At 33.3% G+C, this 27,274-nt stretch overlaps 1 protein-coding gene and 1 non-coding gene across 2 annotated transcripts; one reads left to right on the forward strand and one right to left on the reverse strand.

Annotated features, from left to right (window-relative positions):
- Positions 1 to 9,503: 9,503 nt before the first annotated feature.
- Positions 9,504 to 9,610, reverse strand: LOC126679672 (small nucleolar RNA R71). Its single transcript, XR_007640958.1, has one exon. It is a non-coding gene; the product is annotated as a small nucleolar RNA R71 (small nucleolar RNA).
- A 5,753-nt stretch (positions 9,611 to 15,363) lies between these two features.
- On the forward strand, positions 15,364 to 23,568 carry LOC126678034 (histidinol dehydrogenase, chloroplastic). The gene is made up of 14 exons (XM_050372893.2): positions 15,364 to 15,585; positions 15,771 to 15,892; positions 15,975 to 16,027; positions 17,689 to 17,761; positions 17,906 to 18,007; positions 18,088 to 18,189; positions 18,314 to 18,385; positions 18,502 to 18,564; positions 18,663 to 18,704; positions 19,899 to 19,958; positions 20,204 to 20,314; positions 20,570 to 20,740; positions 22,355 to 22,445; positions 23,129 to 23,568. Exons 1-14 carry the CDS (start codon positions 15,477 to 15,479, stop codon positions 23,413 to 23,415), a joined length of 1,458 nt encoding a protein of 485 aa, XP_050228850.1. The 5' UTR covers positions 15,364 to 15,476; the 3' UTR covers positions 23,416 to 23,568.
- Positions 23,569 to 27,274: the final 3,706 nt, after the last annotated feature.

The raw sequence follows: 27,274 nt of genomic DNA on the forward strand, positions 1-27,274 counted from the left end.
CTTAATTGCAGATGACGGCGGCAGGCGCCTGTGAGCGGACAGCAGCCGGCTGCGTGGGGAGGAGAGGACATAGATGGAGTGGAGCGGGCGGCTGTGAACGGATAACGCCGGTGGCGTGAAGAGCGGTGAACGGTGGTCTGAGAGGGAAGGGAGACGGGTGATGGTGGTCTGAGAGGGAAGAGAAAAGGGTCTGAAAAAAGAAAAGAAAATATAAGGGGGAAGGTCTGCTCGCGCTCGGTTTATTAATTGATATTTAGCGACAGATTCTTAGGTCTTTCGCTAAATATCAAATAATAAACCAAACTTAGCGACCGATTTTAGGTCGGTCGCTAAGTTTAAGCCTGAACACTGCTTTTGGACTTAAATTTCGCGACCGACTTTAAATCGGTCGCTAAGTTGAAGCCCAAATGTTGCGTTTGGGCTTGCCACCATATTTAGCGACGGATTGGCTATGTCCGTCGCTAAATTTTGTACTTTAATTGGCGGGGAAGCTCCCGCCAATTTTAATTGGGTATTTAGCGATGAATTGGCCTTATCCGTCTCTAAATTTTGATCTAATTGGCGGGGAAGCTCCCGCCAATTTTTATTGGGGATTTGACGGAATGGCATTCCGTCGCCAAATCCGTCGGTCATTGACTGAATTAGCGACGAAATGGTCATCTGTCGCTAATTTCGGTCGTTGATCTCATGATTTTTGGTAGTGAAATGGGTCGCTCAATCCCATCAAATTAATTATAGGTCTGTGATAGGATATGGAAGTTGATGAAAAGAAGGTAAATTGCAAATGCATATTAGACAATAATTGTAATCTTGCCCTACACACTACACAATATTTTCAACCCTTGCAAATCCACAAAATTTGCAGAATTCTGTACAATGCACAAGGTTTTGCATTTCAACTTTAGATTTTAAAATATGCTAAACCCATTTTGGGATGTTAAACTATATGATTTTAGTTTATCTGGTCCCTCATTTTTTATTTGAATTTCTCAGGTTTTTAAACTTTCACTTTTTGATTTATTGAATCTTTAAATGGATCTCTTTTGGTTCATTAGGTACTTAAACTTTCACTTTTTAGTTTATTGGGTCCTTAAATGGATCTCCACTTAAGGACTTAATGAATCAAAAGGAGAAAGTTTAAAGATTTCAAGAAGCCAAATAAAAAATGAGGGACCTTATAAAATAAATTTGTATAGTTTAGGGACTCCAAAATAGATTTACCCCTAAAATACTAATTTTGCTTATATGTTGCGTACATGCTTTATAACATGACTCGCCAATTTCTATTTGAATTAAATTCTATATAGTTATTATATGCTACGCACATGTTTTATAACATGACTTGTCAATTTCTATATTAATTAAATTCTATACAGTTATATTAATATTAAATTAATTACGATTTTTATTGGAAATAAATACTTCCTCCATGCAATAATTACAGATTTTTTTTAGCTCTTTGAAATTGTACATGGATTATGAAAATGATTTATGATATATGCTTTTTTTTACTAACATTTCAAAAATAACTCTTATATTTATTAGGCTTAAATGTACCAAAAATCACCAACTTTCGCGTGTTTTTGGTATTTGACACGAACTTTAAATTTTGTCATATAAATACACGAACTATCAAAGTTTTGCATATATGACCAAGTTTCCATTTTAGGTGAAAAACGGTGTCGTTTTAGGTATAAAACGTTGCCGTTTTAGGTCAAAAACGGTGCCCGTGTTATATATGCAAAAAATTGATAGTTCGAGTATTTATATGCCAAAATTAAAAGTTCGTGTCAAATACCAAAAACACGCGAAAGTTGGTGATTTTTGGAGCAATTAAGCCTATTTATTATAGTTAGTATATAATTGATAATACCATAAAAGGGTATTTTTGTCAAAAATAAATAAATAAGAGCATTTTGAGTATAACTAAAGTAGATATATATATATATATATGTATATATATATATCTATCCAAAATAGATATTTTTTTATATAATTATGGGATGGAGGGAGTATTATACATTAATTTATTAATTTTATAAAATTAATTGACGTAATAACTTTTATTTATAATTTATTATAGTAATTAATTTTTATTATAATTTTTTTTTGACAATCGAATAATCTTCCATTAATAATAAAGAGCAGTTACAGGTGTAAGAATTCAGAAAGGGTATAACCGTTTCTAATGACCTGACATGGAACAAGATATAAATCTTGATTCGCAGATCGCCTTACAAAATAAAATCAAAATTACATAACTGCTCTAACACAATAAGATCCAATCCTTTTCTGTCTAACAGAACACTCACAAACTCTTCATAAAAAACAACAACAAATCTTTCATATAGAAAGAACAGTAAAACTTTCAAAAAGAAAGTCAATCGCTGTAAAATAGTTATAAAAAAAAACTAATGTAACCTATAACGATTTCATCTTCAATCTTGAAAGTTCTTGATCCATCTCTGATTTTTTATTTATTGAAATTGATGCGCCTCGTCGATAGATTTACCAATCAAAATGAAAAAGAGTCGGTCATTTATTTTATTCTAAAGCAACAAAAAAGAAATGGCTACCGTCAACGGCAAAAATAAACCATTGACGGCAGCCGAAGCGAAAACAAGAGGAGAAACGTTTGACGACTAGGGTTTTCTATTTGAGAGAGAGGGGAGAGGAAAATAAATATAAAGGAAGGAAATATAAATTTTATTATAATTACAAAAATGTATTTTGTGTATAAGTGAAATCAAGAATATTTCAGCTTTTCTCACTTCTTTCGGCGCTAGATAACAACCTGAATGTTATTGTACGCCGTCATCAATGGTGAAAAAGTAGGAGAAGAAAGCAACTTCTGATCAAGCTAAGAGAAACAAAGATTAAAATCAATTGATTGATAGAGGGATTATTAATGAGAAAGAAGTTAATAGAGAAGATTTAGAAAAAAAAGTTTGAGGTAATTATTATATCGCAGAAAGACAAGACCAACCAATAAGATAAGAGTAATAATGAAGAAAATGGTGATAAGAAGGAAATAACAAGAAGTGGGTGGATCTATTGAAGACTAACATGAATAAGGATTAGGAATTTTATATAAAATATATTTCTCTTGTCAGTAATGATATTTGGGTTGCTGAAGTCTGTCAAAAGGATGCTATCAAAGAAGAAAAACATTTGAATTATGCAATCTTATAATGTATTTATGGGTTAATACCATAATTTAACAAATTGCATAACTGTATAAGAAATCGATGTGGAAAGCTAGGGTTTATTGATTTTCATCAAATCAAATCTGGTATATTTGTCTTTTTTTTTTGACTCTAGAGAAGAAAAGTTGAAAGCGATGGCAGATGGGCCAATAACCTTCGACAAATGTCCTCTGGTTCTTCAGGAAAGAAATAGATGAATGTCCTTTGATTCTACAAAAGTTGCGTCTGTTCTAGTGTGGGTAAAGGTTCCTTTACTTCTATGGGAGTTCTAGAGTCCAAACTCACTAAGTTCCATGGCAACACATTAGGAAAACCTGTTTGTTGATAGATGTACAAGAGCGAGAACTAAGCTGGATTATGGAAGGCTGAGGTGGCGGCATATAACATCACATTGCTTCTCTCTAGTGCCCAATTGGATACTTTGCGATGCTGGAATTTAAGGAGACGATTCACGTGCAATCTAGCGAATCATCGAAAGAATAGGAGCCTCCACTTGCATACGCTCTATCACATCAGCCTGTCAAAAATGAGAATACAATGAAAAAGTGAGTGACGTTACAATCAATATGAAATCGGTAATTTAGTACCATAGATATAAAAATTACATAACATAATTAAGCACATGCGCTCCGAGCTCACACCGCTAGGTATCACCCATTTCCGCGTGATTTTTCGAAACCATTCCATGTACTGAGAATGATATTTATTACGTTCTTGTAGTGGGGGGTCCCTCATAGACATAATCCAACCTACGGTTCCAAAGGTCAATATAGTGAGCATGCGTGTGAGTCTAGTCGTTACTATTCCTAAGCCTCAAACTATGCACCCTTTGGTCTTGTATAAGTCGGGATGGAATAGGCTTCTACAACCAAACTGTTGCAGTACTCTGTCGGGCTGGTGCCACTCCACGATATGGAAATAGATGAGCGATACCACTTCCTGCCAATTATGTCGGCCCTCCAAACAGTACGTTGAAATGAATCTGAGTACTTTGTCACTATACGGCTCCCAAATGATTTGCACCAAAGAAACTGAAGATCATTATAATATCATTGCCCAAAAATATTCAAAACAAAACTGAGGACATAATTTAAATAATGCGCATGTGGATGACTTACAATGCGTGTCTCGGGACCTATCTGCTATCCATATGCCCCCTATATGTAAAATTTCAAATTTTAACATATTACTAACATCCCGAACAATAAATAATCGAGCAACATTGAAGTTGTATAAAAAATAAAAAGTGTGGGTCTTTGGTCTCCGTCTCTCTCACTAGGGCCATGATTATGCATGTTGATACTGTAATATCACATACGAATGACTCTGGATAGTTCTGTATGTATGATAGAGATGTTGCATGCGAATGTCCAACTCATGGAAGTCCATAAGGGAATGCCCCGTAGTACTACGTGATGTCAATCCCCTAATGTCGTTTTGCACATAATTAAAGAAAAGAACGTTATATACACTTTGCATTCCTTTAAACTGAATAAAGGTATTCATAATAGTTATTTTACCTCGCCATCCCAAATAGTCTGAAATCTATGATCATTATGTGCATGCAAAACAATGTCAAACTCAGGTAGGAAAGCTGCCATATCTGCATGTGAGAATGATGACAAATAAAAATTACATAAAAAGAATAGTCTACTATTTATTCATTCATTCAATGACAACACTAACTTTTATCATAAACAATACTGTATTTATAATGCCGCACTGCAAAAACATTTATTACATAAAAAAGTAGGGGGTTACAATTTTCATTACATAACATGTGTTTAACAGCGTTTTGGCAACCAAAGTCACCTGAATCACTACAGTCAACATCAGCTATAATAGTAGAATCATAAGAAATTGTAGTTGCTTGGTATCCAAAAATATTGTCAATGCCAGGCTTGTTATGGAAAAGCTGCAATTTTTGGATCGTGACTTTAATTTACTTTCTCAAATGCTCCATTATAGCCTCAATTTTTGGAATCAGATTTTCTTCGACATGTTGCCAAAATTTCTTAGGGAATATTATGTCACGAAATTCACAATATGCCTCTAGCTCGCATCTAATTTCCCACAACCTTGACCGCTGAGTCTCACTTGATATAAAAGCATCTACAAAAATCATGCTTATGTTGTGAGTGATGGCCAACAAATATATGGGGTTTTTGACGGATTTGTTCCTACGGAATTAAAGAAATTCCAATTTTATGCCTGTCTTAAAAAAAAATCCAATTTAGTGTCTGGGCCCACCCAATTCGCATTCTTAAAATGCGGATTGGGTGAGCCATCCGCATTCAACGAAAGTGGATTAATGATAAGCAGCAATCCGCAATATAAGAATGCGGATTGTATGCAAACTATTTGATAAAAATAGTGTTTCAGTCCTTAACTTAAACCAATAATTTATTGATTCCGTCTTATTTTTGTCTTTATTATCAATATGAATTATGGTTAATATTTTTTTCAATTCTTTATTTCTTTAACATACATAATTTTTCATACAAACTTTTTTTAACTTAATGATCAAATATTCGATTAAACTCAATTACTTAGTATTATTTACGTGTAAAATTAATTTATAGGTGTCTTACAAAGTAGATCGTAATTATAGAAATTTAAAATAAAAATTTGAGAGTTTAAATTTTAATAATCGGTTTTAAACGGAACAAATGAAGTTTAGAGGGTAAATATATTAAAAATTAATATATCAATGTACATCTCTAAATGTAGATTTAAAAGTTTCGGATAAAATCTCAAAATTAAAATGTCAAAATTTGAAAGTTTCGACCTAATATGAAAGTATATAAGTTGATATATATATATATATATATATATATATATATATATATATATATATATATATATATAAATGTGTAATAAATAAATAAAAAGGAAAAAAGGTTCAATTTAAGGATTATGATGAGGGAAGGAAGTTTAGGTATTAAATTGAACCTTTTTTTCCTTTTTATTTATTTATTATATATTTATAAATATAATTTTTATATATTTATTAACTTATATACTTTTATATTACGTCGAAACTTCCAAATTTTGACATTTTAATTTCGAGGTTTTATCCCAAATTTTTAAATCTACATTTAGAGATGTATATTGATATTAATTTTTAATATATTTACCCTCTAAACTTCATTTGTTCAGTTTAAAATCGATTATTAAAATTTAAATTCTCAAATTTAAATTTTAAATTTCTATAATTATGACCTATTTTGTAAGACACCTATAAATTAATTTTACACGTAAATAATATGTAAGTAATTGAGTTTAATCGAATATTTGATCATTAAGTTAAACAAAGTTTGTATGAAAAATTATGTAAGTTAAAGAAATGAAGGATTGAAAAAATTATTAACCATATTTCATATTGATAATAAAGACAAAAATAAGAAGGAATCAGTAAATTATTGGTTTAAATTAAGGACTGAAACACTATTTTTACCAAATAGTTTGCATACAATCCGCATTCTTATATTGCGGATTGCTGCTTATCATTGATCCGCTTTCGTTCAATGCGGATGGCTCACCCAATCCGCATTTTAAGAATGCGGATTGGGTGGGCCCAGGCACAAAATTGAAATTTTTTTTAAGACAGACACAAAATTGAAATTTTTTTAAATTTCGTAGGAATAAATTCGTTAAAAACCCAAATATATGGAGGCCCCCTTGAAAAAAATATTTGGAATGTAATCGAGCCTAATGGTTGATCAAGTGAATGGACTTCACTTGACTGGACTGGATATTGAAGGTTGACCAAGTGAATGGACTTTACTTGATCGAATATGGTATTTAAGGCTGGCCTAATAGGATGTTTTTTTATAAAAAAAAATTATTTTGAAAACTAGAAAAGTTGTTAGGCCTCACCTAAGACTGAGGTGAAACTGGATATTTTGAAAAAACGGATTCATAATTCTTACATTAACATCATGCCTCAAATATAGACATTATATTGGTATTTTCTTAGAGGATAACGTCTAAGCTGGAATGCATGTAGGTTGAGTCGATGGGTATTGGTAGTAATTGGTTTAAGGTCCCCACAAACAAATATACCTTTAATAGGTCTCCTCAATCACGAGTACAAGCGACCAAGGTACTGTGCTGTTAGTGATGTACTCTGATAGGAGTAGAACTACTCCTATTTTGCAGGTCTATTTGTAGCATTTTATAATGAGTTTGTATGCTTTTCGAGTCACATGTTGCTTATTTTTATATCAAAGTGTTTGAGGTGCAAAACGAGGAAATATAGGAAAACGCTAAGCTGAAAAGCAGTGGGAGGAATCAAAGAGCTAGCCCGTCTCGATCAAGACAGAGTGTGTTTCGATCGAAACACACCCAAAAAAGGCTTTTCTCGATCGAGACAAGCTGTGTTTCAATCGAGACAACGACTGGGCAAACATAGGCAGTTATGGTTAAGCCTATTTCAAAAGAAACTCCCCTATTTCGAAGGAAGCACGTCATTAATGAGGACACGTGGTGAAAAGATGAAGCTGAATATGTGGGCATCTTCTTAGTCTATTCTCATTGGTAGCTTTCAATCAGACTTGTACTAGGATGTAATTTTATTCCTTTTTTGTCCTAAACCTATATAAGGATCCTTATATTCCTATTACACGGTTGGCACTTACTTTGAGAATTTGTAGCCTCCAATACTATTTATTCTCAAATTTAATTCTTTTAATCCCTACTTATGTCTTATGCTCTTTATTATTCTTGTTTTGTTATGAATTGCTTTGACATGAAAAGCCAAGTCCCTAATTTAGGGGTTGTTAATGAATACCATGTTGTGTTGATTAGGGTTGATTAATTGATTTGGGGTTTGTTATGATTTTAGGGCTTAATGCTTAGATTAACTTGATCTATTAATATATATTTATGGTTTAATTAATTGAACGAGAGTTAATTAGTTAGACGAACCTAATTAATCATAAATCTAGGACTTAATCACGCGAGAGCGGTTTAAGAATCAGGTGGTTGTTGAGTTTGCATTTTAATTGCGTTTAATTGGTGTTGGCAAAATCTAATTACACGAGAGAGATTTAGATTTTGACTTATTAATCAAATTATGATTCTATCAACTTTAGACTCGAGAGAGCAAAATTGATGCTTTAGGATAGCTTGACTCGAACCAATATCATAATCGGCCCCGGTTACATAGGATTCATGTTGGTATAAGTTAGCAACCTCTAGGCGCCTTTTTAATTTCTGACTTAAATCATTTAATTGTTAATCGTTTGTTTTATTTAGTTGATTGTTTAGTTCAATAATTGATTGCTTGTATAGTCAAATTATCACTTGTTCAATTTGTGCTCCGCTTAGTTGTTTAATTGCAATCTTATGCTCATTTGCTAAACGATTTGATATTCAAAATCGGTTTTCATTCTCATTCTTGTGGGTTCGATACCTGACTTTTATCCACTTTATTATGCGTTGCGATACCGTGCACTTGCGGTAAATGGCCAACAACTTTTTGACACCGTTGTAGGGGATGGAATTGTATTTGATTGATTGAAAGTATTCTGAAGCTTGGTCGAGTTAGCTTTATTTTTTGTGTTTACTTTTTTTATTTCTATTTTCTGTTTTTGATTTTTCACATAGGTGCTCTTATTTTTGTTTGTGTAGGATTTTACTCGTAGTATATGCACAATACACGTCGGGTCAAACTCCCTCTCAAACCGTATCGAGAGGACCTTGGAAGCTTCGAAAGGAGTGTGCATAGAGCCAACCGTCAACCCGTTATCATGGAGGGTGATAGAGAAGAATATCACATAGAGGGATCTAATCCTTAAGGTGAGGAAGGGGGACACCTATACCCACCCTCTCCTCTTATTGAGGATGGAAACCCACAACGAGAACATTCCCCAAGACAACAAAACTCAAGGGATGATCGTCCTCAACAACCTCAACTACTTCAAAGGCGAACCTTGGGTGACTTTTTCTTGTCAGATGTTGATAACGGGAACAATGGATGCTTTGCCCAACCGGTTCAAGCGGCTACATTCGAGAACAAGACGAGTACCATCCGACTCATGGAGAATCAGTGTGCTTACTATTGGTTAGGTAATGAGGATCCAAATGCTCACATTGCCAAGTTCCTAGGAGTGCTCAACACTTTCAAGCTCCACAACATAACCGCGGACCAAATCAAGCTCTGGATGTTTCCCTTATCATTAAGGGGACAAGACAAGTTTATGGCTACAATCTCTTCCCAAAGAGTCAACCCACACTTAGAGGGATTTGGCCCAAGCGTTTCTCACTAAGTACTTCCTAATGGAAAAAACCAGAAAGTTGACTAAGGAGATCATAGACTTCTTGCAATATGATGGGGAGTCATTGAATGAGGCTTGGGAAAGGTTCAAAGATCTTCAAAGGAACTGTCCATACCACCATTTCAAAAAGGAGCATGTCATTCAAATCTTTTACAATAGCATGGGTGAGACTACTAGAACTACAATTGATGCGGCCTCAGGTGGATTATTAACACAAAAGACTTATGAGGAAGCTCTTGCTTTATTGGATCAATTGGAAATGTTTAGTAGTGCATGGCCATCGGAGAGAAGAAGACCACCGGGTCAAAAGTCGTTATAACTTTAGATGAAGTGCAAGAAATGGAAGCCATAAAAGCCAAGAATGCTTCGCTTCAATCTCAATTGGATGCTCTCAAGAAGCAAATGAACATGAGGAATGCGTCGGTTGCTTATGTGTCATGTGGGTTGTGAATTTTATGGTGACTACAATCATACGGGAGGAGAATGCCTCGTTACGGGTCAAGCTATGAGTGAACAAGTCAATTGCATTGGGAGGCAAAGGCAAGCAAATGACCCTTACTCCAAAACTTACAATTCGGGTTGGAGAAACCACCCCAATTTTGGTTGGTGAAAAAATGAAAGGCAAGGTAATTCTCAAGGGAATTAAGGTCTGATTCCTAGTTTTCAAAGTTGAAACCATCGACCACCTCAATAAGAGAATTACAATGCCAATCCTAGGCCTCAATATCCTCCCGGATTTAAGCCTCATAGACATCCAGATGGGGGGAGTAAAATTGACAAAGTGCTTGAAAGGTTGGAGACGATGGAAATGGGAGCTAGGCAAAAAGACAAGAACCAAGCCGCTACCATTCATCACCTTGAGACCTAAATTTCTCAATTGGCTACCACTCTTCAAGGTAGAGCCCAAGGCGGTTTACCTTCCACCACAGAATCAAATATGAGGGAGCATGTTAAGGCTATTGAGCTTAGAAGTGGGAAGACACTTGAGAAAACAAATGGAAAGAAGCCTAGAATTGCAGAAGAGGAGCCTATTGTGGTTGAGGACATTATAAGTTCTAGCAAGGAGATTCCAAGCGCAAGTGAGGAGGCGGAAGTGGAAGTTGAGATCCTATATGTAAGACCACCACCACCACCACCATTTGTACCAAAGGTACCTTTTCCGGGTAGATTGAAGAAAGTGCCCGATACTAAAAAATTCAACAAGTTCTTTGAAATATTCAAGAAGATCCAAATCAACCTTAGTCTTGCGGATGCCTTAAGGGAGATGCCTCAGTATGCCAAGTTCCTCAAGGACATTATAATGAATAAGAGGAGTTGGGAGAAAGATGGCACTATCTCCTTAAAAGAGAGTTGTAGCTCCATCATACAAAGTGATTTGCCAACAAAACTAAAAGATCCAGGGCATGTTGCTATTCCTTGTACTGTTGGCAATATGAACTCTATTAATTGCTTGTGTGATTTGGGTGCTAGTATTAATTTGATGTCTTCGTTTCTTGTTAGGACTTTGTTTGGTGACCAACTAGTGAAGTGCACCTCGATGGTATTGCAACTTGCTGATCATTTTCCCATAAACTTCTAAGATATTATAATTGGTCCAATTTCTTAGACTTAGCTCGCAGTCTCTTTGGATTTTTATAGGCTATTCACAACTAATTACGTTTCAATCTTTCAATTTTACAACTACGCGCTGATCTAACTAGCTTGAATCTAAACAAAGCGGACCACAAGCTCGTCACCCGGACAAATTTCTTTGGAAATCATCAATGGACGCTTCAATATCTTGTCACTTTTTACCTGTTCGGAAAATGGGTGTCTACATGTATATTGTGATTTTCAAATTTGTACAATTTGTGTTGCATTTAAAGGATCCGTAGTATTGGCGTTAGCTTCTGTCAGTTGGATTGTTTGTATATTTTGGATGATTACTATTGTTTTAGTTGTATGTATGTTTAGCATGTTTGTATGATATAGGTATGTGTTTGATGTTTATAAGAAATGGTTTTCCATGCTTAGTGTGAGATGATTTGGCAAAGGTGCATACTAACATAATTAAAAGAAAGAAATATCCACGAATCTGTAGAGTTGATAACGTGCTTGAGTAGTATGACATGATCATAAAGAAAAATGAAATCGAGGCGTTTTCATGAGTAACATGATTAAAAATTAACGAAAGAGGTTTAAGAAATTTGAAAATGAGATTATTTAATCATAAAGTGTTATGCATATGTGAGAGGAATCAATAGATCATTAGGCTTGCTACAGGTTCCAGAGCAACCGCTCCTGTTCCCTAGTGCCGGTTGTGACTCATGGATTTGGGTCGTGAAAAATTGGCCCATAAACTTCTAAGGCATTGTAATTAGTCCAATTTCTTAAACTTCTATCATAAGAACTTAATCAACAAAAATACACTGAAATGATGGATTTGAAAGAAAAAAAGAAAGGTCATAGTTTTATATGGCAATTTTTAAAGTCGTGATTAAAATGAAAGTTCGTGTAAAGGTTATCACGTTTTATGGAACTAACCCTTTTTAAAAACTATATGGCCATATTTAAAATTTAAAAATGATTGAGTATCTATTTAAAAAATGAACTAAATATTAAGAACCATTTATATTTTAAAATGTAGTGTATCTCACTCGAGGAGGTGAGAATGGGGAGGGCTTTTTCGATATGAAAGTGTTAAGCTGCATGTTAGTTTGACTATTTTCCTTCAAAAATGATTCATTAGATACAAAAACTAACCGCCGCCATTATACCAACACCAACCACCGTCTCCATCTCATCACCCACAAATCTCCGTTCTTCAATTCAATTAACCGGCAACTCCTTCGTCATTTTAGCAACAATAATGCTGTTAATTCCAGCAGCAACCACCTCCGCCTCCCTCACCATGAAACCCAGCAATAGCAAAAATCAAAAGCAAAAAATCAAAATTGAGAGCAACCACCACTAACAAACTTAATAAAATTAAAAGCATAAATCAAACAAATCAAACCAGCCATCATTCTGTACCACTTACCACCATCACCATCGTCATTTCTAAAAAAATCAAGAAATGGAGAAGGACAAGAAGCGAGGAGGACAAGCAATAAATAGTGAGGAACCAACAACAAAAGTAGTAGCAGTAGAGAAAGCTTATTTGATGGTGGTTGCTTCAATGGTTACCACTTGATGTTCGGTTCTCAAAAGATGAACATGCGAGTTCATCTATTTTCATACGAGAATAGACATAGATTAATTATGCTCTCATCTAAGAATAAAAAGATGAAATCTATTCTCGTTTCAGAATATACGAAGATAAAGTCAATTCTTAAACGAGAATAGACGGAGGAGAACGATAGTGGCGACATCAGATCGGCGTTTGCCCAAAGTTGACGGTGACGGTAAAAAATTTAGTTTTAGGTTTAAAGTTTTAATTTTTAGGTTTAAGATAGAAGGAAGGTGAGAGCAGACTAGTTTCAGGGGCGCTCATTCATGCTTATGGCTGATCTTAGTCTAGTTAGTTTTGAAATAAATGGAGTCGCCACCTAGCTCAGATAGGAAATACATTTTATACAGACTAGATAATCTCGTGTGCATATGGATGAGATTATCATGCATCAGACCAAAAGATCGGGTTCATGGACACCATTAAAACTCTTTTACTTGACTTATTGATTTAATTAAAAGACACATTTCAATAAACATCTCATCAAAGCAGGAAATCCAAATAACAACAGATTGAAAATAAAGAGTTGAAAATGTAAATAATTGGAAAGTAAAGGGCTGGAAAGTAAATACAAAAATATAAACATGTATTTTGAGGCGCACATATGACTCGATCTGCACTAACATGTGAAAAAGTAGCAAGGACTCCTAAGCAAGCTTATAATCCTAGGGTTTCTGGCATATAACATATATAAATGGATTTTATTCAATTTTCATGCATAAAGCCTAAACCGGATGTATATGTGAGATTTATTTTAGTTCTACCATCTTGAATTCTTATACAATCATTAGTTACATTTTCATGGCAGTCTTTAATTTTCTATGTGATTTGATTTGTTTTGAACTAAGTTAGCGTGATTATCTTGATTAAGCCTGTTAATAATGGATCTGGACATGCATGGAAATCAATAAACAATGTAAACATTCCCATTTGCAGTGATATACATACAAGGTTAAAAAAACTTTTGAACCTCTTTTCTAGAGTGTTTGGTGATTGTGTGTCATTTGTCTGTTGATACAGTCGGATTCAGGATCTGGTCAAAACACGTAAGTTGTTCCTTTGGTCGATGTAAACCCACTGGTCTAAACCGGAGTCAATTTCGTGCCCAAACGAATTAAGTAACTGCTGTAGAATTTGTTGTCTTGCGATTTGGGCATCAAAGCCCATGATTGCATAACAAATCCACTATTGCTGACGTTGCTAGAAGATGCTGATTGGGAAGGGTCCGGAAAGTTATAGAAAACAACCCTACAACTAAATACTAGTCCGTGGGATTACACGAGGCCCAATTTTGAGCTCAGATGAGCCTAGAAAAAACAACATTTGGAATACATTGAAATATTTGGAAGAGTTTGGAGATGAAGAAAGACGGCGCTAGAAGGACAGGCAGCGGCGGCACCATCAAGGCAGAGGTCAAACTTGGTTCGGGATTTGTCCAAAAAACGTGCAAAAACAGTCAAAACACATAATGAAAGGTCTGGAGTCGGTAAATAGTCAAAATAAAGATAAAAAAACAATTATAAACATCCTAAATATGGATTTAAAGTGAAAAAGCATGAAAATCATGGTTGTTTATATAGTTATGGCAATTTCATGGCAAGAACAGTAAAAATTACTAAACAAGCATCCTAATAATCAAAATTGAAAACATCATATCATAAACAATGATAAAGAAAGTGATAGGATTATGGGTTCTCAGAAGTAATGTTCTAAGTCTTGGGGTCGTTTTCTGGCGATTCGGATGTAGAATCCAAGTCTGGATCGAAGTACAGCAACGTTCTTGATTGATTGAAACATTTAAGCTTGATTTAGTAGACTAAAATTAATTAGAGTTGATCCCTGTTGGGTATATATGGTTCGTCCAAAAGCATGTAGAATTTAGGGTTTTTGTTCTTTTTTAGAGTATGTGTTTGATTGTTAATTTCGTCCTCCCTTTTAGGATTTCATAAAGTTGTTTATATAGTGGTTAGGGTTAGATTAGGGTTTTCTATAGTCTAAGTTAGCTTGAAACGGTTTTTTATGTGTTTAGATTAGGTTAGATGTCTATCTTATGTTATTATTTTATTAAATTCATATTTATCAATATATGCCATAAAAAGACGACAAAAAGATTGTTTTCGTCTCTGAAAGTCTCAAAAAGGGTTTTTAAACTAAAACTTAGTTTTGGTCAATATAGTCCGTTAAACTTATATATTGGACCATAAACTTCTAAGCCATTGTAATTAGTCCAATTTCTAGACTTCTATCACAATTTCTTTGGATTTTTATAAGTTAGTTGCGGCAAATTACGTTTCAATCCTTCAAATTTGCCGCTGGGCAGTGATTTAACCCACTTGAATTCTAACATGCAGATCGCTACCTCGTCACCCGACCGGGTGTATCTGAAAATCATCATCAGGTTTCTACCTGTCCGGAAAAGAGGTGTATACTGAAGGAGAACAATTAGGTTAAAATGGAAAAAGGGCAAAAGAGTCCCTAATTTTTATTTAAGAAATAAAATGGTTTTTTGCATTTTTAATATTATAGGGCTATATTTGAAATTTAGAAGTCTATTTAAAAAATAAACTGAGTACTAAAAATCAGTTTAAAACGAAAGTTGTAGGTTAGTTTGACTATTTTTTTTTTAAAATAATTGATTCTTGGTTCATTAAGTTTAGGTGTAGAAATGACGAAAACTCTAAAGTTTAGGGGCAGAAACATCATTTTGTCTTAATTATAGGTATTATTGGTGGTAATAGATTCTTAAATTCTTTTTCAAGACCAATTCAAGTGAAGCCACTAATGATGGATTCTCAGCTGCTGTCTTTTAATCGGAGCAATTCCTTAATTAGACTAAATTTACCTCGTCGTTCCACATTGATTCCTGCTCCTCTGCACAAATTCTCTCAAGGTTTGCTTGATTATACATGCGTTTTGACTTGTAGACAATGTCGTTTTATGAGTTTTTCTATGTTGAATTCTTGTTTAATTAGATTGTCAGAGGAATTTTAATTTCATGCTGTGTAGATTAATGATGAAGGAATCTAGTGCTAAATTTATGGTTTGATATTGTCTAGTGTGTTGTTATCTTAACAGGATTACGTTTGAACAGAGTAATGTGTGCAATGAAGTCTTATCGCTTATCGGAACTTACTCGTAAAGAGGTTGACGGCCTGAAAGCTCGTCCTCGAATAGATTTCTCTTCGATCTTTAGCACTGTAAGCTTTGCTTTATTGTTTTTTTGTTTAAATTTTTCATGCTTGTGTGTTTGGAAGATGATATATTTTTGTGACTTTTTAGGTTAACCCCATTGTTGATGCTGTTCGCAGCCGAGGTGATGCTGCTGTTAAAGAGTTGGTGCTCCATTTTTCTATCTTTTCTTTGTTGTTATCAGTATCATTAGTGTTTTTGGTGCTGAGAACTCTTCAATATAATACATAGTTGAAAAAAAATTAGTTGGACTTCTATACTTTTAATGCTCTTAAAGTGTTTTTTGTCATACTTGTACACCCCACTTTTCTTCCTACCTTATAGTATAGATGGTTTACAAGCATGTTGAAGCAAGTGAGTCTGATTAAAATTACTCAAACATGGTATTTTTGTGTTTTTACTGTTAGGAAGGTCTCTTAGTTTATCATACATCAGTTCCCTTCAAATTCTTTCTTTCTCTAATTTGCACTTTGTCTGAAATAAACAAATCTTTTAAAGTATACGTTCTTCTCTTAAGATTTAACAGAACCAAGTATCTTTTACATTTGGGGTTTGTAGTGTCTATAAAAGTTTCTTTGTGTATAGACGAAGACAAACAAGGTCAAAGTAAGAATGGCATTTCTACCCAAAACTTATAAGATCTTAGTCTATTACGCCTTCTTCTGTTTCCCGTGGCGACTTTCATTTCAGAGGCTACTTCTAAATTTTTTGTTTTTTTTTTTGTTTCTTTCTTTTAGTGGCTTCAATATCTTAGTTTTTGTTGGGTCTGCATAAATTTATCAAGTGGGAGCTTGCCTTCAAAAAAACAAGCTTCTTTTGTTCTTTGTTGCGTTGTTTGTATGTTATTCTCAGGAAAAGCCTTACAGTCTCATGGAGTGTTCCATGCCTAAAGCATCTGCAGTACTTGTTTTTATTCAGAATTTTCACTTGACTTGTTGCATGTTTAGAAAGAATTTTTGAATTTTAAAAGAGTCAAACGGTCAAACAGAGTCAAAGAGTGAAAAACAATGTAGTCCATCTGAGCAAAATCAGTAGACATTTGAGAATATCCGTCCATGTTTTTGAGTGTTGTGCTCGCGTTGCAGCCCTAGGACCTTAGGGGTCTATTGGTTACAGCCTATGAAGCACCGACACTCCGTCGGAGTGCCGTATCTAGGGGGTCGACACGGGGACACGCCGGGGATACGTACCCGACGCGCCACGTGGCGTGTCCCCATACTTTTGACTGGTCAAAGGGGGGGACACGCCGGGGACACTTCGAGGACACGCCGGGGACACTTCTAGTGGCATTTTAGATTTTTTTTGTATGGATTTTCTTTTATAAAAATATTAAATAAATGGACCCAAACCAAATATAAAAAAATTAATAACCTAAAGTAAACCCTATTTTTAATTTTAAAAAAAAAATACAGCAGCCCCCTATTTCAAAAAAGAAACGGTAGGCTGTTTTAGGAAGGGAAAAAAAAACAACAGCCCCTATTTTAAAAGAAACCTTATATACGATTAAATATATATTTTTAGAAAATAAAAAAATTGCTGTGTCCCCGCCGTACCCGTGTCCTATTTTTTTTTAAATGCCGTTCCCCGTACCCGTACCCGTGTCCGTACCCGTACCCGTATCGGTGCTTCATAGGTTACAGCCCTGGGCTTTTAAAGGTTAATTGGTAGGTTTGGAAAAAAATTATGCTGCCACTAGACTTTCTCTAAAAGGTTTAGGATGCATTTGCGATGTTAAATTGTATTTGTTTTATCAACATGTCTCCTCTTGATGAGGTTAACCGATACTTATGTGAATTACTTGCAGGTACACTACAAGATTTGACAAGGTCAAGTTGGACAACATTGTTGATCATGTATCTGAACTTCCTGACCCAGAGGTAATTTTCTTTTTCATATCTTCAAAATGAAAAATTTCTTTTACTTCTACATTATTATGCTTTACATAATTTTGCTTTAATTCCTTGGACCCAAATGATCTTTCTGCTGAGTGTTGATCCTCTGGTTTATTTTACCCATTACAGATTGATCCTTCTGTTAAGGAAGCATTTGATGTCGCATATGATAATATTTATGCATTTCATCTTGCTCAAAGAGCGGCTGAACAAAGTGTCGAAAACATGAAAGTAAGTTGATATGACTGCCTGTCTCATGGTGTTACATTTTCTTTTATGAAGTCCATTGACTTATAAAGAAATTTTTTCAGGGTGTTAGATGTAAACGTGTGGCAAGGAGCATTTCTTCTGTAGGTCTTTATGTTCCTGGAGGAACTGCAGTTTTACCTTCAACAGCTCTGATGCTTGCAATTGTAAGTTGATTTGATATTTCATATTAATTGCTATGCCTGGTCGAAGTTCTTGTAGACTCTATAATCACATTATATCGTCCATTTGGGTGCATTTGTTTGATTTTTTGTTTATTTCTTAAAAAAGCCTGCACAGATTGCCGGGTGTAAGACCGTTGTACTTGCAACTCCGCCAAGTCAGGATGGCACCATATTCAAGGTACTTAACTCCATGTGAAATTTTAGAGTGTACCAAGAGGGCACTGCACAGATTACCTACTGCAATTGTAGTTTCCTTCAAAGTTAATAAAAGTAACTTAATGTATTCCTTTCTAGGAAGTACTGTACTGTGCCAAGAAAGCTGGTGTCACTCACATCCTTAAAGCCGGAGGAGCTCAGGTTTACAACTTTAAAACTTATAACCATATCTAATGGTATTTTTGTATCTTTTATGTATATAGATAGAAATAATGACAGGATATAGTTATTATTTGCAGGCTATATCAGCCATGGCTTGGGGGACAGAATCCTGTCCTAAGGTAATAATTCTTTATAATCTTGTTTCTTAACTATAGATATCTGGATTTTATGACAAACATACCAGTGGAAAAATATCTTAAATTACTATAAAACTTTTTCCCAAACTTGATTTGGGCCCAAAGTGAAGTTTGACAACTATAATAGACTCAAGTTATAATTTAACACCAATATCCAATTAAATTGAAACCTTATATGTAGTCTACTACTGAAAGCTAAACTACAGAGATTTGAAACTTTTTAATAAGCCTACTAGTGGTATCTACTTGGCAAAGTTTGGTCCAAAACAGTCCATAGAAGTTTCAAACTCCATTCATTCGATCTCTTCTTACAATTCAAGCTATTTCCAATAGTCTAAAAGACATAAGTTTCTCGTTAAAGGTCTAGAGAATGTAACGGCTGCAGTATTTCAATTGATGAAAATTGATGAAATGGCCATTTGCTATTGTCTGAGCTTTTTCTCTCATTTATCATTTTATTCTCTCTCTCTCTCCACTGATGTCTCTTTTTCTTGTTTTCTTCTCTTGCTCTACATCTATAAATTGTACCTTGGTGCAAAGTACAGGAGAGAAGATCGAGCCCTTGTCCAATTTGAAATATTTTACTGATGCCTTGGTTGTGAATGCTTGTATATTCTCTTTGTAGTTCATTAATGAAATACTCTTGTTGTATTTGATGATTATATCTAAGTGGGTATCTCCTTCTAACTGTTCATCTGTGAACATATTATGAGGTTAAATCCAGTCAATAGTAATTTGATAAATCAGCTAAAGTAACTATAGCATCTAAAGCCAATATTACTCATATTAAAAATATCAAATATGACAATGCTAAATTGATGAATTAGAAAGTCTGTTCTTTCAGTGGTTTATTACAAATTTACAGCCATTAATGTACGAAATCACAAGTTTGTAGTTTATCTTAAAAACAAAAGATTATGAGGAATCTGCAAAACAATTAAACGTTTATCAGGCAGTGTAAAGCTGTCCTGTTTGATTCATTAATTAAAAAAAAATTAAAGTATGTGATGGAACCCTATGATAAGAGAGGGAAGGTTGTTATAGTTTCTCCAAAATTCATTTTTGATATTGTTTATTAACATCTCAATTGACCAAAAAAAATTGTGCAAAAACTTGAAGATATCTATAATATTATTGTAACCTTCATTGCAAGGGTTGATTACTGTGGATGTGCAGGTAGAGAAGATTTTTGGACCAGGAAATCAATATGTCACAGCTGCCAAAATGATTCTACAAGTACGTACATCTCTGATTTGTGGAACTATGCACACATGTGGCCAGATATCATTAGTCGGCAATTTCTCCAATCTTAGGGATTTTCGGAAGGAGAGTTAGGCGAATGTTGTTCTGTACAGTTTCTTTTGCATGAAGTGTCTGAACTCCATTAGCTAGATAAATTTGCATCATTCCTGATCTAATGTGGCTAATTTATTTTGTTTCTCCATTTGCTTGATTCCTCCATCTTCTTATTTTTCAAACAGAACAGTGAAGCAATGATATCAATTGACATGCCTGCCGGACCTTCTGAAGTTTTAGTTATTGCTGATAGCCAGGCCAGCCCTATACATATAGCTGCAGATTTACTGTCACAGGTCCTTAACCTCTTTTCTTTACTAGTATTGTATATTATTGGAAAAAGATAATGATAGCTTTTGGTGAACTAATTGCATAACCACTTGTTCTCGCTGCCGCATACATTTCTTTCGTGAAGCTGTACATTGTTGATTGTTTGTTGTGACTAAACCAACATTAAATAAATATATGAATACATCCTATTAACCATGAAGTAATTTACTCTTGTTTCTATGTATCTCATGTTTTCTTAAAAATAAATTCTATTTTGGCAGGCTGAACATGGCCCTGATAGCCAGGTTGTTCTTGTAATTGTTGGGAATGATGTTGATCTTAAAGCCATTGAAGAGGAGATTGGTAAGCAATGTCAAAGCCTACCAAGAGGAGAATATGCTTCGAAAGCATTGGAGCATAGTTTCATTGTAGTTGCTCGTGATATGGTTGAGGTTGGTCCTCTGCTCCTGCCTGAATACTTCAAGTTTTATTAAGGTCTTTATTTCTGCACTACTGCAAACCTATAGAACAATAGATGGTGGTTAGTTTTTGAAGGCATAAAAACATGCAGGTTTTGAACCACAGTACTAATATGCCTACATGATTGCTGATGTTGGTATACTGTGCAGATTGAGTCAACCCATTAGAAAATATCTTTTGCAAACTCAAAATTTCACCTCTTATTTATTTTTATGGACTGCATGGGGTTGTTTGATAACCCAACTTAACACTTAGAATTAAAACATTGAGCACTGTTAAGATAATACTATAGTTGGAGATTCACCCAACGACTTGAGCTATTGGGTGAATTGGTTATTTGTGGTATCAGAGTTAGGAGTTCGCAAAAATCAAACCTGACCGAAAAACTGAATTGGACCGAACTAAAAATATGGGTTCGGTTTGGTTTTTATAATGAAAATATGAAAGAAATCGAACTGCCCGAAATAATTATATTATGTATTTGAAAGTTTATCTTTTGAACAAATCATTAAAGCGGTAAGAGAGGTAGATGGTTCTTTTAATGTGTCTGAGGGTGAAGGTTTGAATTTAAGCCTATCAATTCTTTGTTTTTTCTTGTTTAATCTTAAAAGATGGAGCATGATGCTTTTGGCGGGATTCAAAACTTGGGATAATTAACAACTTGCGGATGATCCTTCCATGCATGTTACATTTTATCATATTTACTATATATCAGTGACAGTCCGTACAGAATCAAATTTTTTCACTTATTTCGTTTCGGTTTTCTATTATCCAAAAAACCAATTGGTTTTGGTCTACCTTACCTTGTGGTCAAATATTTTAGGAGTTGCCAAGGATTGAAATTTATACCTTTCAATTATAGAGGCTCTGATTAGGGGTGTGCGTAATGACCTGTGGATGGATCCTTCCCTGCATGTTATATTTTATCATTTTTACTATATGTCAGTTACTCCGAATAAATTTTTTGCACTTATTTCGGTTTGGTTTCCTATTATCCAATAATCTGATCAGTTTTGGTCCACCTTAGCTTATACTGAAATATTTTAATAAACTAAACGGGAGTTGCCAAGGATCGCACTCTATACCTTTCAATCATAGAGGCTCTGATTAGGGGTGTGCATGATTAAGATGGACATGTGTGCTTGTTTGTTCACACTTGAAGCCCGATGAGCATTTGCGTACAGGGATATATTAAGATAATACTATGTTTGGAATCTCGCCTAACAAGTTGAGCTATTGGATGAATTGGTTATTTGACAAGCGCTTAATACTTTTAAATGTGTTTCATAACCCTATATAGACCCAATTTTCATTTTCTAATTGCTATTTGTTAGAGAATGACTTGTATGCCCTTAGCATATTTTTAATTCACAACTAATATACCTTAAAACTCTAATTTTAATCTTCATACAATTTATCTGCGTAAACTATTATTGACTACTATATTTCACATTGACTATTTTAGCACTTAATTTTCAGTTTTTCCAAATGCTTATTTGTCTGTTTGGATCTTGCCACCTCAAAGCTTTGATCGTTGATTTTTGTGGCGTTTGTAACTGTGAACTCTGCTGTTTTTGGTCTCGCAGGCCATCTCCTTTTCAAACTTGTATGCACCTGAGCACCTGATTGTTAATGTAAAAGATGCGGAAAAGTGGGAAAGGTCTATTGAGAATGCAGGTATTGTCCTACTCACTATATATTATATCTTTGTTAACACATTTGATTTATTTATTGCTCTCAATTTCCTTCCTGCACTTATGTTGTCGTTTCAAGACCAGTTCCATGCTTGTGTGAGCTGAAAATATTGTTTGGTAAAGGGATTTAATTTGATCATTGACGTTAAAGTTGCTTTTGTGAACTGATGGATTCATTAAGGTCAGATGGCTACTGTCTATAGCCGAATGGAACTATAAGAGTGAAAATTTGTTTCCAAAGTGCTAGGACTTTATTTCTTGTTTCTATATATTAGCCTGCCTGTGTTTACCTTAGGGATACAAAAGGAGATCCATTGTGGCCAAATTTTGTTTCACATTTTAAAAGATTTAGCAAAGTCCTAGCATTCATATCTTTATTTTCATCTTTGCATCTGTTGTGAAGAAGAAAAAAAGTTACTTCTGCCTTCTAGACTGATCAATTATGACCTGTGGGTTTGGCTATGTATTTTAACAGCTGAAGTATATTGAAAGTGGAAGAGGCATATTAAGGAACAAATTATACAGCTTGTAACTAGATTGCGTAGTTGAACTGCCATACAAGTCTAATAGAAAGATAAAGAGTTATCAACGTGTTTATGCTATGAAAGCAGTAATAACTGTAACGTAATAAAATTGAATATAAAGTTTGTTTGATTGGCGATGTAGGTTCCGTATTCTTGGGGCAATGGACGCCAGAGAGTGTTGGAGATTATGCAAGTGGGACAAACCATGTATTACCAACATATGGTTATGCAAGGATGTACGGCGGGGTTTCCTTGGATTCATTCCTTAAATACATGACTGTACAGTCACTGACCGAGGAAGGTCTGAGAAACCTCGGTCCGTGTGTCGCAAAAATGGCTGAAGTCGAAGGACTGGAAGCCCACAAGAGAGCTGTAACTCTAAGACTCGAGGATATTGAAGCCAGACAAGTTACAAGCAACATGAGATAACAGTTTGAGCTTGCAACGCAATGCTACGGGTTCATTTTAGATTTGAGGATAGCCAATTGTTATGTCATTAATTGATATGGGTTGTGCAATTTTCTGGGGAAAATTAAATTAGTACTAAAAATTTGCAAATATCAAAGCTCTTTTGAAACACAAGTGAGCACCTATGCTTGCAGCAGTAGTTGCAAGCTGACAGTCCTGAAAGGCTGAAACTGTGATAATAAACTTTCCATCTAAGATGTTAAAGACTCGTAATTGAGCCAAGAAAGAAACTTTTGCTTAGCAAGAAAAGGTTTTAAAAAAGGCAAGAGAAAATTTAAATATTATGGCTTAATTTCTTAAAAAACTCCCACCTTACACTTTTTTTTTCGTTTATACCATGACTTTGTAAAACACCATTTGTACCCAATTTTGGGTTTTTATGTTTCATTCCTACCCAAAAGCATTAAATTGTACTCTTTTCATTTAGAAAAGAGTCATTTTTTCTATTTTTAAAAATACAAATAAATCTTTAAACTTAAAAAATGATCAAATATATTCAAATAATTAATTAATTTTTTTAATTATATAAAATAAAAAAAAATAAAAAAATTATTATTATTTTTAATTTTTTTGTCAGAAATATTTTTAAAAAAAATTAAAAAAATAAACAAAAAATTCGGAATTATTTTTAAAAAAATTTAAAAAAATTATTATTATTTTTAATTTTTTGAAGAAGATGGTATTTTTGTACTATTAATAATTTTAATATCTAATTAGTATATAAGTTAAAAATGAAGGATTGTTTTAAACTCTTTTTCAAATGAAAAGAGTACAATTTAATATTTTTGGGTAGAGATGAAACATAAAAACTCAAAATTGGGTACAAATGGTGTTTTTACAAGGTCAGGGTATAAACGAAAAAAAAATACAAGGTGGAGGTTTTTTAAGAAATTAAGCCAAATATTATTGATGGAACTTGGACTTCTTCAAAAAGGCTTCTATGAAGCAAATTAAATCAGTTTGCTCATCATATGATAATTGTCTGATAAGCTTTCTGATGTGTAAGTATTTGAGCTTCGTAAGTTTTAGGGCTTTTTATATAAAATACTGTTTTTTCTCCAACATTTACTTTTTTACCACCCTTTCTAAATCTTTACATTTCATACCAGATTTCTTTTCTTTTATACTACTTTTTGAAAAAACTTTACTTTTGATATTAATTCACATTTTCCATCATTTTCTTTCATCATTTTTAATTATTTTTTTCACCATTATATTTCTGCACTTAATATTTATCACATATTTTAATTTCAATTTTTTTTAATTTTTTTGATTTTTTTAATTTTTTTGGATTTTGACTTTTTTTTTACTGCTGATATTTTTCGTCAGTTTTAATATCAACATGAAATCAACACGAAATCAACATATGTAATAAATTCACTAATTTAAGTTTTTCAATCTTTTTTTGCACTAATTTTTATTTTTTAAACATTTTTTCAATTTGATATCAATTTTTTTTATTTTATTTCACATATAATGTGTTCTTTTTCGTTAATGTTAAATCAAGTAAATATCAACATAATATCAACACAATATCAACATAAGATCAACACTGTAACATTACAATAATTTAACATCATTATTGTCTTCTTCACCGATGATAAAATCAACAAAATATCAACCGAAAATCAACACAATATCAACACTGTTATATTACAATAATTCAACATCATTATATGTCTTCTCCTTAATGCTACCATATCATTTATAGTCTCAATTTAATTTAATTTTTTTAGTTGATTTCACAGACAATATTATCTTATTTTTCAATATTAAAATATAAAAAAAATCAGTTGATATCAACATAAAGTCAACATAAAATCAACAGCACTGTAACATTATAATAATTCAGCAATCAATCATCATCAAGAAATCGTTTTGCAGAATAAAAAAACACAGAAACACAAAAAAATGCAGAAACAACAAAATTTTATTCTATAAAATCACAAAATTATTCTACATAACATGAAATAAGTATTAGATTCTTTAAAGATACTCTTTATACATGTTTAATTGTGAAAAACAGTAATAAATAAACAAATTACAGATCTGAAAATAAAAGAAAGAACAAAAAATTTCAGATCTGAAATCAAAACGATAAAAGAAAGATAAGAGCGAGATGAAGGCGGAACGGCGGAGGCGGAACGATGAAAATGGAACGGCGGAGGCGGATTGATGCAAAGAACAAAAGGTGAGTTGAGAGGGAAAGGAGAGAGAAATCTGAGGAGAGAGAAAATAATCTTGTTTATGAGGGTTTGTGCTATTAGGATTCTATTTATATGAATGGTATAAAAGTAATAAATTCTTTTTTGTATGGTAGTTTTAAAATGTCAAATATGAGTCAGTATAAAAGTAAATCAAACTTGAATGTTGGTTATTTGAGTAAAAAGCCCTAAGTTTTACATATTGTATGTAACTAGATGTAAGTCTCGTATATTTATGCGGAATCAAATTAATAATTTATTTAAGTAATAAATTTATTAAAATATATATATCTATAATCTATATATACACTATATATAAAAGCACGGATGGGGGGGGGGGGGGACAGGCAAATTTACTGAATAATCCTTTTCAGTTTACTACTAAATAGAGGTTTTATAGTCATTAACTAATTAGTTATTTAATTAATCACTATTGTAATTAAAGTCCTAATTAGAATAGGTAGCTAAATTATCTCCAATTTAGTTTTTAGTATATAAAATTAACTAAATTGTCTCCAAATTAGTAGGAATACCTATCTTTTAGTTTGATTGAACTACAAAATTAAAAATACTGTATTTAATCAATATATTTTTATTTAAATTTCTATCTTATTATTTAGTATGGAAAAATATTTTTTACCGAATATATTATATTTACTTTTACAAAAATTCTTAACTAATTTAATATTAATTATAAATAAAAAATTGATATAATTATATTAAATTTACTAATATGTTACGTTACGTTACGAGCCACGTGCATAGCACGTAATGCGAAACTAGTATATATAAAAGCATGGATGGCGGGGGAACAAGTAAATTTACCGAAGTATCCTTCTAAAAAATATCTAATTAATTATTATTGGAAGGTTTTATTGTCATTACAAAGAAAAATTATTCTATCTAAATATTAGCTTTATGCTACTTTTAATACAATTAAAATATTCACCTATTTTATTGTAGGCTTAATCCATATAAAGGTCCCTGTACTTTATACATTTTTTTCCATAGGTCCTTATACTTCATTTTTGTATTATTTGGTCCCTCTTCTTACCTATTTTTGATTTTCAGGTCCTTTATAAGTTTCTTCCGGTCCTTTTGTGTGGCTGGAGGAAACAAAAATTGTAAATAGAGGGACTGAAGGAATCAAAAATTGTAAGTAGAGGGACTGGAAAAAACTCACAAAGGACCTGAAGATCAAAAATAGGTAAGTAGAGTGACCAGATAATACAAAAATGAAGTATAAGGACCTACGGAAAAAAATGTGTAAAGTACAGAGACCTCTATATGGGTTTGGCCTTTATTGTATTTTATACTACATCTACCACTACAGACTATTGAATATCAATTACATACTTCCTAAATTAGATGGACTATCGGATATTTACTAGTACATGTCTCATTAAATTTTAACTATTTATTGATGTTGGTAATAATTAAAGTATGGACAGTGGACAAGATTGATTAATGTAATAATATATTAATAAAATTTGAGGAGTCAGGTTACGAGTCGCGTACGTAATACGTAATGAGAAACTAGTATATATAAAAATGTGAAAAGAAATTCATAATATGCAGACTAATAAAATAAAAATACAGTTTAATGTTAATAATAG

The sequence above is a fragment of the Mercurialis annua genome, linkage group LG4, assembly GCF_937616625.2.
Source record: "Mercurialis annua linkage group LG4, ddMerAnnu1.2, whole genome shotgun sequence".
Taxonomy (NCBI): Eukaryota; Viridiplantae; Streptophyta; class Magnoliopsida; order Malpighiales; family Euphorbiaceae; genus Mercurialis; species Mercurialis annua.

Bases quoted from the DNA above. Each gene is read 5' to 3' on its own strand.
- LOC126678034 (XM_050372893.2), top strand. From the start codon at position 15,477: ATGATGGATTCTCAGCTGCTGTCTTTTAATCGGAGCAATTCCTTAATT. The intron at 17,762-17,905 runs GTAATTTTCTTT...TACCCATTACAG, and splicing joins CTGAACTTCCTGACCCAGAG to ATTGATCCTTCTGTTAAGGA. The intron at 18,386-18,501 runs GTACTTAACTCC...ATTCCTTTCTAG, and splicing joins AGGATGGCACCATATTCAAG to GAAGTACTGTACTGTGCCAA.